At 38.8% G+C, this 13,326-nt stretch overlaps 1 protein-coding gene across 2 annotated transcripts in view; it reads left to right on the forward strand.

Moving 5' to 3' along the window:
- The window catches only part of LOC137283468 (TBC1 domain family member 16-like), a 51,803-nt gene extending 43,471 nt beyond the window's left edge, over positions 1-8,332 (forward strand). For both annotated transcript variants that reach the window (XM_067814981.1, XM_067814982.1), the window contains exons 7-11: positions 607-741; positions 1,315-1,501; positions 2,068-2,165; positions 2,535-2,763; positions 6,757-8,332. In XM_067814981.1, coding sequence (XP_067671082.1) covers positions 607-741; positions 1,315-1,501; positions 2,068-2,165; positions 2,535-2,763; positions 6,757-6,948 — 841 coding nt within the window. In that variant the 3' untranslated portion in view covers positions 6,949-8,332. The remainder of the gene's footprint in view (positions 1-606; positions 742-1,314; positions 1,502-2,067; positions 2,166-2,534; positions 2,764-6,756) is intronic.
- Positions 8,333-13,326: the final 4,994 nt, after the last annotated feature.

The raw sequence follows: 13,326 nt of genomic DNA on the forward strand, positions 1-13,326 counted from the left end.
TGGGAAAAATACGCCTCAGGAATCTTTTTGAAACAGTATTCGTCAAATAAATGAAAGTACAATCTGTATTCATGGCTTGGGTTGTGGTAGCCATTTTATGTTCACTTATCAGAGGGGTACACACAGTACATAGTCTCGACAACTACTTTTCAGATTTTTGTGTTGTGGAAGCTGTTGTGGCTGAGTGGGTTAGATTGCTGACTTTGTTTGCAAGCGAACTTGTTGGGATGGAATAATCCTGGATGGGATAAATGAAATCTGTACTTCACCAGATGTAAACATAATCCCATATATTACATACAATTTATGTGTATTACAAGAGTGTGAGTTCTCCCACTTTGAAATTTGGTGCACAATATGTGACTAGTCTTTGGATTTGCTGTTACAGTGACTGCAAATTTGGAAACAACTGATTTATTTAGGTTGTCATTGTACCCGAAAACAGAGGATTAATTATCTCACTATAAACACCCAGGTTGCCATTATTAACCTTCCTGAAGCCTCAGTGTTGAGGACCCCATAATATGGAGACTAAAATGTAGAACATTTGGAGATGAGGTTGAGAAACCTGTTGATGCGTGTTACTTCATGTATATAAAATTACAGAGAGTCGATGACATTTGAGGAACAGCAGCAGTTTTGGAGGACAATCCAGTGCACTGTGGAGAAGGATGTGGTGCGAACAGACCGAAGCCACCCTTACTTCCGTGGGGATGACAACCCCAACATTGAAGTGCTGAAGTCAGTATACACATGTAATTCTTGTATTTCAGAAGGTGGCTGATTTTCTGTAGCAAAAACAACAGTCATGTGCTTGATGATGTGGACATGTTTAATCATGATAATGTAACGCTACATTTTTGTTTCTTTTGAATCACTTCAACATATTAATCCTGCTGTGGTATTCAACTGTCGTGGTGTGATTGTTATCTGAAACACTCAAATCGTTTTTTGTCAGATGGACTGTACTGTCCAACATTAGGTCAAATCATTAAGTCGCTCTTGGGTCAAATCACAAATTCTACTTTTAGAGTGTTTATTGGTAGGAGTGGTGTATGTTAATTGCTGTCCTGTTTCGCAATCCTTACTTTTAAGAGCTGACTAGAATGAAGTTGAGTGTAGCAGTCTTTCATCTGAGTCATGAGTATAAACAGAGTCTAGATGAACACTAAGGGAAAAACTATTGGATTGCTTAGAAAATAATCAGGCCCTTGTTTTGTGAAATTTGTTTCTTAGGAAACACAAAACTTGCCTATTTCTTTAGTTGTAGTGTCCCAAAGACACATTCACAGACTCTCTCCTTATTGCCTCCAGGAACATCCTCCTTAACTATGCTGTGGCCAATCCCTGGATGGGCTACACTCAGGGCATGTCAGACCTGTTGGCGCCAGTGCTGGCTGAGGTGCAGAATGAGGTTGATGCTTACTGGTGCTTTGTTGGACTCATGCAGAGGACCATCTTTGTCAGTTCCCCCCGAGACAGCGATATGGATAAGCAGCTGGTAGGATATGTCAGTCATCACTGTAAGCTAGCAATAGTTGATTCTGTTATTTCAGATCCCTTTGGCAATAGTCTTGTTACTTATTCCTGGATGTTTGCCACAATTATACAGTACTGAGACAGAAATCTCTGCAGCTGTATGTCTACATGAAACAGTTTTGATTAATGAAAGAATTTTAACCTTACTTTAGTCAAAGGTAACTGTCATAAATATCATGGTTTGAATGTAACATGCATTCATTAAAAAAATCAAGTGATCAGAGTTCGAATAGGAAACAGTTCAATAGGATCTGTTAGATTGGCATGTTCTGTTTGATTGGCATTTTAGAAGTTGATGGATAATAGAAAACTATAATACTTTATGGATAACAGCATAAAAATATAGAAGTTGTTATCCATAAAGTATTACACTTTTCTATGATTCAATAGGAATCAAAATATGTGTTTGTTGAAAATGTTCTTGTTGTGTTTGTTCACAATGAGATACAAATAAAAGGCATTTTTTGATCAGGAAGAAATGTGCAAGTTGTTTTTTGTCAAGTGAGTAATCATGTTCATTGGCTTCAGAACTACTTCCGTGAGCTGCTACGTTTGATGGAGTTCAAGTTCTTTTCTCATCTGGTGAAGTTGGGGAGTGATGCCATGGAGCTGCTGTTTTGTCATAGGTTGGTGACAACCTGATTTGGTTGTTGTCAGGATAGCATTGATCATAAACTGTATTCTGTGACAGTGTATTCAGAAGCAGTTAAAAGTTTGATAAAGAGAAGCTAACAATTATGCTTATTTTATCTCAGGTGATTTATTTTGAAAATAGGCAACCTAAACTAAAATTGGTTTGACATGTTAATAGAAGTAAAACATAAGTTTTAGTGTGGGACAGTGGGGTAGTTCAGTTGTGCAAGCATCTGCTCATCATAGTGGAGAACGTGGTTCGATTCCCCATATGGAATATTGCTAAACGTCACTTAAAATCCAACTAACTGAGGCATGCATGCACGCTTCCTCACACTCCAATTAACATTTTTCATTTGTAGGTGGATCTTGTTGTGCTTCAAACGTGAGTTTCCTGAGAGTGATGCTCTGCGCATCTGGGAGGCTTGTTGGTCCCACTACCAGACTGACTACTTCCACCTGTTCCTCTGTGTGGCCATCGTGTCCATATATGGGGATGATGTTATAGAACAGAACCTGCCTGCTGATGAGATCCTCTTGCACTTCAGCAGCCTTGCTATGCACATGAATGGAGATCTTGTCCTCAGGAAGGTATGCTACTGATGGAGAAGTCTTTCCTCAGAGATGTTACAACAGATTGATATACAGTTGTTCAAAAGGGAAACCATTGATTGTGGGAGGGATGATATGACGATTAGCACCCACAATACTGCACTTGGCACATTAGAGTGGTAAAGCAAATAGTCCTGTGGGGCTGGCACTGAGATTTAAATACTGAAACACTAAATATTTCCATATCCTGTCTCATGTCTATCATGCTTATCTCCTCCCTCTAAGCAAAGATAATGGAACACTTTAAATCCTTGTAGTTCCGTTCCGCTCAGCAGCCTCACTTTCCTGCTAGTATGGTCACATGACCAGTCATGCATGTCACTCTCTACTTCATCTCTCAACAAGGATGGCTGGAGACACTTTGGGTCCTAATACAGTTATAAGTTTTTGCTTATATTTTGTTTCTAAGTGTGTTGTATTTGGTTTTTGGATTGTAATTATTATCGTCATTATGTGAAATGATTGTTGAAACTTGTTGAAATAATTTTCATGTGTTTTGGACACGTTTTCTTCAACTTTTACTTTGTCTTAATTGATGAAATCTTGTTCCCCGTGTAAACTACGACTATTGGGATTTGATCCGCATGTAGTATGTTCTTCACAGAGATAGACATCGTCGATCTCCATCAATGGAGGAAATTCTCTTCTCAGACTCAGAGATCACATCGTGGATCATGAACAGATTGGACTTGGCTTCTGTGTCGAAGGATTCCAACAGAGCTCACACCTATAAGATGAGAAACGAAGGACATAGACGCTTTGGGGTGTTGCTGCCCATTGTGCTGATATCTAACGTCCCCGAAACTTTGTCTGCAGCTTTTCAGATGTTGACTAAGTATCAGCAACAACACATTCTACCCTTCTACACTCGTCAGTTCCCATTACATCAAATGGAGCCCTTTATGAAAGCGCCCGAAATAGACAAGGCATATAAGCTCATCAGTGAGACTCGCAATAAATCCTATGAAGATGGAGGATAAGCAACTGGTTCAACTGGATACAACCACATGGCGTACCTTCTTCAGACTCGCCATGTCCAGGGCTATCAATGAAGCACTCATCTCCAAGTTCAGCAAACCAGACAATGAAGAAGGAAGGACTCTGTACTCTCCACTCAGATAGAGGATCTGCGGGATTAAATCTATACGCAGACAGGGTATATTTTCAGCATCATCTTGAGGTGACCTCTTTACTAAAGCTACATATCGAGCTCCCTGGTCAGCATCTACAATATTCAACGACAGAATTGAGGGTGTTGCTAAATCCATCACTAAGGACTCCAGGGAAGTAATGATGATAAAGTCGATCAACACTTGGACTTCTTTCCTTAAGCAGACTTCTCAGTGTTACTCCAACAAGTCAAAGTTCTCTGGGGTCCAAAGAGTTAGAGACAAGAATTACAACACTAGCAGTGGCAAGGGCTTCTTTCATCGCTCTACCAGAGGAAACAGGGGCTCCCATAAAGCAGGATATCCTGCCAGGTGTGCTAAAGGAGGAAAGCACTGACGATGAGGTTCGGAATGACTGGAGTCTTCCACCCCCAGCTGGTCCAGTACAGTCTTTCATGAGTGGGTAGATGTCTACAATGCTACTGGAGGAATTAGGGACTTCTCAACAATGATTACATCGTGAGCATCCTACGAGGCAGCTATAAGATCCCAAAACAAGCAATACCACCGCTCACAGGATTTTACTCCCCAATCTTTCTTGTACCTATGAAAAACAACATGAGAGAGTTCAACAAGGATTATCTACTGAAACCAGAACACTTCAGAATGATCCATCTACCACAACTGCGGCATCTCATCCGTCTAGCTGGCTTGATCTACAAGATGCCTACCTGCACATTCAGATTCATCAAGACTCCAGGAAATATCTGTGCTTCCTTTTCAACGGTAGCACCATCAATGGACAGTCCTACTGTTTGGAATATCTTCGGACCCGTGGCTATTTACTTGGGTCACCAAACCCATTGTCACTTACCTACATTGGCGGGGACTTCACAGTGCCTTTTACATGGATGACGGTATTCAAGCTCATCATGAGGAAAGTCAACTCAGACTACAGTTAGACATCATCATAAGGGTCCTTATTCTCGAAACGCTTGTAGCCCAAAGAATTCTTAACTTTGATTGTAGCCAATGTGTTAAGAATGGGCTTAAGAGGTCCGTAGAGCTACAAATGTTTCGAGAATAGCTAGCCAGGTTACTAACTCGATTCGGAATGCCTGTGAATTTACTGAAATCGGAATTGGAGCCGCAGCAACATCTTCGATTCCTTGGGATTTGGTCATCACCCTGTGGAACTGCATTATTGTCCCAGAGGACTTGTGGGTCAAAATAGAACAAGCTCTACTCTCTCCGTTACCACCATGACAGTGGTAATGTCTACTTAGCCTGCTCACATCAGCACAAGAATTGACCAGACGAGGACGTTTGCAACTATGCCCATTACAATGTTTATTGATTCAGCACCTCAACACCTTGGATCTGATAGTACTGGTGGACAACTTGAGACCATATCTACTGTGATGGACTCATCCATTGAATGTCTGCGCTGGAACTTATTTGCTAGAGCAACCATCTCTATGTAGATGCGTCACTACACAGTTGGGGTGTTCACCTAAACACTGAGGTGGCAGCAGGAATCTGGTCAAGCAACGAACACATTCAGCATATCAATGATCTGAAGATGAAAGCTGATATCAACACAGTGTGGCATTGGTCGACAGAATGAGGAACAAGCTACTGATGTTCATACATACAACTCCAAAGTAGGGTTCTATTTAAATAAGCAAGGGAGAACTGGATCTCACTCACTGCTACAGATGACATTTCAACTCTGACATTGTAGACGACTTGAACCTCTACAAAAAAGCATGTCACAACCCAGGTGCACGCAATGTCTTGGCCGCCGTGCTGTCATGCCCCCTTCAACCACCCCCAATGGAATGGATGCTGCACTGTGGTGTGTTTCGACTCATTTGGATCCCTGTAAATAGACCTCTCTGCCACAAGGTTCAACAGGCTGATACCAACATTCATATCTCCAGTACCGGCAACAGACGCTCTCAACATCTCGCTGGAAGGACTGAACGCCAGTACTTCTACCGAAAGTTGGGAAGATGAAACTGATTTTGGTCGCACATTAGTGGCCAGTGAGAGATTGGTTCCCTGTACTCATCGAGGAACGAGACAACCAATACTGCAACTACCAGAGTGGAAGAACCAACTCGTCCATCCGCACACCAAACAAGCACATGGCAACCCAACATTGTTCCAACTTCACGTGGGGATCGTATCAAGCTTGCTTAAAACATGAAGGATATTCTACTAGGGCAGCGAAGACAGTCACCCTAGCTCTATGTAGATCTACCCACACCTTATATGATGATAAATAGATGCAGTTTGAAACATATACTGTAGTGAAGGCCACACTTCCTCAAGTTGCGGACTTCTTGTGTCATCTACGACATACCAGAGAACTGAAAGGTTCTACACTCTTGACATAATTGGTGGTACTCATCTCGGTCATCACCATGAAAACAGTGATCGAGCTGACTAAAGTAGTGATCACCCATGTGTCAAGCCCTCCCAACCACTCACAGTAATTCTAGTGTTGGGCTTGTATTGTACGTCCAATTAGAAGGGAACTTCAAGGTATTTCAGTGTTCCACTTTCTATGCATAGAGGGAGACGATAAGAATAACAGGCATGAGTCAGAAGTATAAAATATCAATTTTATTTGGAAAATTACATTAATTGAAGATTACTGAGAATAGTGTGCTGTTTTGGTTTAGCATATTTGATAATGTCAAGTGGGTCTTGCCCTGTGACTATGCTGTCTGTGACTGATTTGGAGGCATCATTTCAAAACAAATCAGTTTGAGTGGGCATTTGAGTGTTTCATATCCTGTGTTTGATTTAGTAGAAAATAGTACAGATATATGATGCCTCATGTTGTTTCCACCAGGCCCGTGGTTTACTGCACCAGTATCGTAAGATGAGGAAGATCCCTTGCAGCCTGTTTGGACTTTGTTCTCGCTGCAGCCCCGGGATGTGGGACAGCGGTCATGTGCCCACTGTGGAGTGTGTGGGGCACCGAGAGGGAGAGGAATGTCTCTATCAAAGTCAGCCCAGCACACCAGTTACCCCTACACACTGAGATGGAGGACACCTACTCGTTGTAGCCTGGATACACAGAACAAATACAGTACTAAAAACAGACATCATATGACAATAGTATTACACTAAGTTTCATTACTGATCGATGATAACATCTTCTCTCTTTAATGTTCAAAATGCCTTTGTTGTTCTCTTACAGGCATCTTCTATGCATTCATTACGAGTTGGGCATTTTGTTACACCATGCTATAGGCATCTTTCAGGGATGGTTCTTACAGGTATTAAACAGGCCTTGAAGGCATTAAAGGGGCACTGATGCGGAGCGAATAATGTTTCTCGCCAACGGTCTAATTACGAAACCAAATCGCAAATTGGTCAGCGCCCGCTCCTTCGACCGTGACGGACAAAGGAACTGGGTTCCTGTCCATATTAGCAGAATTTCTTCACCTAAACAGTCAGGAGGCCGGATGCCCATCATATGCCATTTGTTTAAAAATATCCATGGTATTCCTTGTCTGATCGTAACCAAATATCCCAGCAGTGTAGTTCTTTTCGGATGCTTGGATGGTATAGTTACTGATCCAATTTGATCCTATTTCTGTGTTTTTAACCTCGATATTTAATCATGTTACATGAAAATATGATGTCTACAGGCACGTAGCAAGCCATTTGTTTCAGTACGGAAGATTGCAAAGCTTTATATTTAGGTAGTTTTGAGTGTTGGTTCAGCTGTGATAGCAAATATCATACGTAAATTTTGGTAGCTATGGTAGCTGCAATGGTTTATTATTTATGATAATAAAACACACAGTTGATTTATTTGAATTCGTAAACAAAAAACGATGACTTTGCCTTTGGTAGAGAAATCTGAAAATTGTCTTACGTAAAAAAAAACCTTATTTCACCTATTTACCCAAGTACACAGCAAATGCCTGTATGTATTCCTTATGTAACGAAATTCCGTTGGTATCCTCAAAACAGTTTCGGCCCATAAGTGTTTTCAGGCTGCATGCGACACAGAGATTACATCTTCCTTGCTGTAACTCACGTTTGATGGTGTAAACCTACACGTGTTATTTGTCATCATTCTCTGGATGGTCAATTAATGAATTTATAACAGGTATAATTAGTAGTAACACCACTTCGGTTACTCAACAAAGGTTCCCATTTGGCATTTCTCCTGTCTGCAGTAAATACTCAACATTATAAATTAAGGTCTGTAATGGCAAATGTATTGTATGTTATGTAATATGTGCATGTAAGTGATGCATGAGGGTTTATCAGCTGACTTACAAAAACAAACATCGATCAAAGGATTAACCGATAACACACTGATTGATTAATTACTTTTATCTTCTAGCGGATTTGTCAAAAGGCAGTGTGTGTAGATGACTACACCCTGTCGTAAAGTGTGAGTGCAAAAACAACATTCTCCCTTCAAAGAATTAACCACCCTTGCGTTGATTGATTGATTGCTCATTATTGGTTAACTAAATTACTTAGAATAGTGGACATCATACAATTAGTTGCCAGGTGTGCTATCTTGGGAGACCAATGAGAGGTTTATCAGGTTTTCACCAACGAAAGACGTGAAACGATGTGTTACTTTTTCGCAAACTAGACAGTTGTAAGACACGCGACACAGAGCAGGATTATTTACCAGCTGCAGATGAATGGAATACGATTTCTTTTACGTGGATATTGATGGATACATTCCTGAACAAGGTAGTAACCTGACATTGTTGCTATGAAATTAGTCTGTTTTAGATACATTATTTGCATTTTGTTTTAATTTATTTGTTGTAGCATTCAGCAGAATCTGTATGACAGAAAACACACACTAGATCGCGTATGTGTGTGAAATAGGATCCACATTGGCAATCTATACAATGTATAAATGTTGCTGTTATGTTAGAAATTTACTATGAATATAAGCAGATCGCGTGTTCTTTTATTAATTTTCAAAATCATACAAATATGACAATAAACTAATTAGGGTTATGAGACAAAATATAGAGACGTACATAGGCTTCGTTATTTTCCCGTCCTAATAGTTTTTTACCATTTCTACCACTGGCAGATGATTAACCTTCAAAGTGTTTCATTTGTTTTCATAATACATTTGTAATGAAGTAAAAATGACTTCACCTAAGTCGATCTGTCTATAATTAAACTATCAATTGCGCTTACGGACTGCGCAGCAGAGGTCACGAACCAGTCACGAATTCTGGGATATCATCCGGGTACTCACGGGAGAAAAACAATAACAAAAGTTTACACCAGTCCACGGAAACTGCTCCGCATCAGTGCCCCTTTAAGACATTGGGCTGTTCAGCTGAATCTTCCTCACTCTTCTTCATCCTTTATCATGATATTAGTTTCATAATCCACCTTCAATTATGGTTACAGGTGTAGTATTTACTGGAGCTTTTCTGATTGTATTACTGATGTACACACCAACAGGGTAGCTATAACAGTCATCTCACATTGACCCAGTCATATTTTTAAAGGGTATATACATGGAGTTCAGATGATGCAACCGGTATGTGTTGGCTTGATGTATGTATAACAGTATTGTGGGGTTGACAGACTTGATGGAGCCTGGACAAAAAAAGATTCCAAATACTAGATCACTGATAGAATATTGTTCTTCCAAAATATCCTCCACATCATTTTGACATCTCTTGATGTCTCCATTAGTGGTTGTGTGTCTGGTGTTAGTATTTTGAGAATCTTTTTACAGTATCTGACGTGTTTGCAGTGCTTTAAGTTGCATGTAGACAGAACTACAATGCCTGTAGTTTAGATAGGGAATATAAGCCAAGACTCTTGTTACATATGGCAGGGATTGATGCAGACTTTTATATCATGGTTGTAACCAATGCCAAAGTGGTTGTTCAGATTGTGCAACAGTATTTGCATTTCACAGTGTTTCACTGAGAGTAGGATTACCAGTGATGGTTATAAAAAAGCAAATCCAAGTGACTAATCAAGTCATGAGTAAATGTAAAAATGTAATGACACTTATACAGATGAAATTATTTTGTTACTAAGAAAATAGATGTTTCCTTATGAAATTTAAGCTCCAGGCTCCCTTGGAAGTGTCTGTGGTTCTTGTAAGTTTCTGCTCCGAGAAGCTGGGATCCACTGCCTTCTGACATGGATGAAAGTACACCCAGATTTACTCACATGTTATTTAGAATTATTGCTCATAGATCTTCAACATATCCAGGGTTGATTGATGCAGTGAAGGATGTACATCATATTCACACTGCTGTTCCTCTATGGTAGTGAAATACAGCAGGCAGGGTTTAGCATGTTTAGTGCAAACTGCAAAAGTCCATTTTCACTGCAAAAGTGAAGGTGTTATGGTCATCCTCAAAGGAAATATTTCTTTTTGTTCCTTAAATAGTTCAAATCTGAACTGGTAGCTGTTGATAAGAAGATACAGACTATGTGGACATCTTGCTCATGATACAAGCCTATGTTCTGTTTAGTATTTTCTTGACCAAGAGTATTCATGACCAAAATAGGAAATTGACTTGACCATCAAAAGCTGATTATTTTCTGATTGGTTGACAGTGTGTTTTGATGTGATTTTTGTATGTAGAGAAGGGAGTTGTCGGGAGTCACAGGATGTGATTAGTCAAGTCATTTGTTGATACATAACTACATGTATTTTGTGTAAATAATGTAGATATATATATATTAAGGGCAGCAAATGTAAACCCGACTTGTTCAACATGTTGATCAATGTTAGTACTGATAGTTGATGTGAGAGAATTCTCTTCTTGTTCTAAAAAGTACCTCTTATTGATCTTATCGATGACAGAGGGATGTTAATGTAGAATTATTCTGTGGAAATTAAGTGTGTTTGTTCATGTTATGTTTTTTTTTCAGAATACATAGCATAAATCCAAAAATACACATATTAAATATTCAACAATATACTGCTACTGGCCATGAATTCAGCAAGGTTGAGAATGAATCCGTTGCATTTATGTCAGTACAGGGTTTTGTTTTAAATTAGGAGATAAACATCATGTGTTGGCCAATTTCTGGGTGTTATTTAGCATTTGAAGCACGGGAATACATTTGGAACTGAAGGCATCTGCCAGGTTTCAAATGAAATATTCCTGTGCTTCAAATACTCAATAACACCCGGAAATTGGTCAACACATGATGTTTATCGACATTGTTAGCCAAAAAGTAAGCCAAATGGTTTTACTGTCTGCAATCATTTACATCGAGTATGTGTGCAACAGTGAAGTGTCATCAGCTGGCCGTTTCAGCTAGTACCAATGGTAGCATTATTTGAATGACGTCACCACTGCTGATGACACAACAAAACAATTGTTTGCGATGTATGTGTGAATACAGAACACAGTGACTTTTGGTTTACAATGAGTTAATGATACTGACCAGTATGCAGCTGTATACTGAAATAATTCTACGGAAGCAGTCATTAAATATAACAGTGATAAACATATGCATGAAGTGTTTAGGTCTCATAGTTAGATGTTCACATACAGGTACCCTTGCTAAGTTTTTGGCCAGATATGTTCAAGTGTTTCATTATTAACTGTGTTGTGGTGTTTGAAACAATTTACAACATGTAACAGTATTTCTGTATTTTAATCCATTTATTGACTTAGACTAGCATGACATATGATGTGGGAAGGTGTGCAATATTATCTTGTTTTGGTTCTGTGATATTCAGTTTGTGACCAAGATACTTGAGTACTAGAAGCTATGTTTGTTTAGGTGCTTTATTTCATGTAGTGTGAGACCGAATGTGGTGAGAGACTAGACAACAAGCAATATTATGAAATATTATGTGAAAGATTTAGTCTATATTTTCAAGGTGATATATATACATATATATTTATGTTGATAGCATGCCAAAAAGCCATATCTTTTGTGACTTTTTGAATACTCATGAACTTATCATGATACATGGAGATTATTCAGAACTGTAATCATTAAATTATAAGCCACATGTTTCTGTCAGTTCATATTTAAGCAGACTGTAAGAGAAATTATTTTATGCTGCTGAGATTATTTTGTTTGTTTTTATTTGGTTGTTTTTATCTAGTTTTTGGTTGTTATTTTTTTATGCTCATTATTTGTGAAAAATAACAATGTAAGTACAAGCTTGGTTTGAATGTACATGTAACTATCTTTAGAGGATTGTCAAGTTTTTTCACTGGAAATCAAAAAATAGGTTTTATAGAATGGAATAAAATCCTAATTTGGTTTGAACTAAGAAACATTACAACAGGATGTTCTTATCTCAACACATTTTATGACATTGTGTAAACAAACAATATTTCTAATAGATTTCAGTTTCGCTTGGAATTAACATGCATGCATATATCTAATACATATATTTTGAAATACCAACGGAAGCAGAGTCTGTTGCTACGTACTATTTCATTCTGATTTATTAAAGTTTATAGATTCTATATTTGTTTTGCTAAAGAATATTTCATATGTTTGTAATTTAGATTGACAATCATTGTTTGCATACATATTGCATTGTAGTTCTTAACATTCCACAAAATTTCTGATGTATACATTTCTTCTACATTTTGATTTTCATTATTTTATGTGAGACTGTATAGAAAGACTAGGAAAAAGAGCATCTGAAATATACTGCTCAAGAGAAAGACACATCCCCACAGTGTTGATGTGACAGTTTCCTGTTTCGATGAATATGTATTCACCTTTTATCTTGAATATGGTACTTGAATATCTTGAACAAAATCCTATACTCAATAATGCCAATTCTTTATCTTTTATGTTTTGCAGTTTATTTTATGTCAGGCTGTTTGTCCTGTGTCTCTGTTCAAGGAGGAGTTTAACTCACCACCCATGCATTCCACTGTCCTCGCTAGGGATGAGGATTTCTCCACTAGTCAACTTGTCAGTCATGTCAATAAATAGAGTCACAATGTTTTTTGTTCAGTTGTCTTTTTGTTCTGAATACAAAGGATGTTGTCTTCGATGTCAAATTGCACTATAGCATTAAGAAAAATGTGATCACCACATCACTCCCATGTCTCACTTTGAAGAGCTCTATGTGGGGTGTGGTTTTTGAGTGCCTATGGTGGTGTCGAGAGCAGAGGTCACAAGTCAGAGCTATGTTGGTCATGGGAACTCCTTGGATGGGGGACCATGTGAATTTCTAGGGTTTGTGTCCTGCTGAACAACAATCCATACGTAATACATGTGGTTTCACCTTAGATAAGTGAGGTTGTTCAGTTGCCTTTGTTCACTCAGCAGAAAATGGGTACCTGGTGAGTTGTCATTATGCTGAATGTGCTTTGAGCATGTTGGTGCCCAGGATGGAAAGCAAGGAATGAAGACCTTTATTCTAGAGAGAGCAGCATTTTGGTGTAGGTTCTAACGCTGTTAT

This window comes from Haliotis asinina, chromosome 5 (genome assembly GCF_037392515.1).
Source record: "Haliotis asinina isolate JCU_RB_2024 chromosome 5, JCU_Hal_asi_v2, whole genome shotgun sequence".
Taxonomy (NCBI): Eukaryota; Metazoa; Mollusca; class Gastropoda; order Lepetellida; family Haliotidae; genus Haliotis; species Haliotis asinina.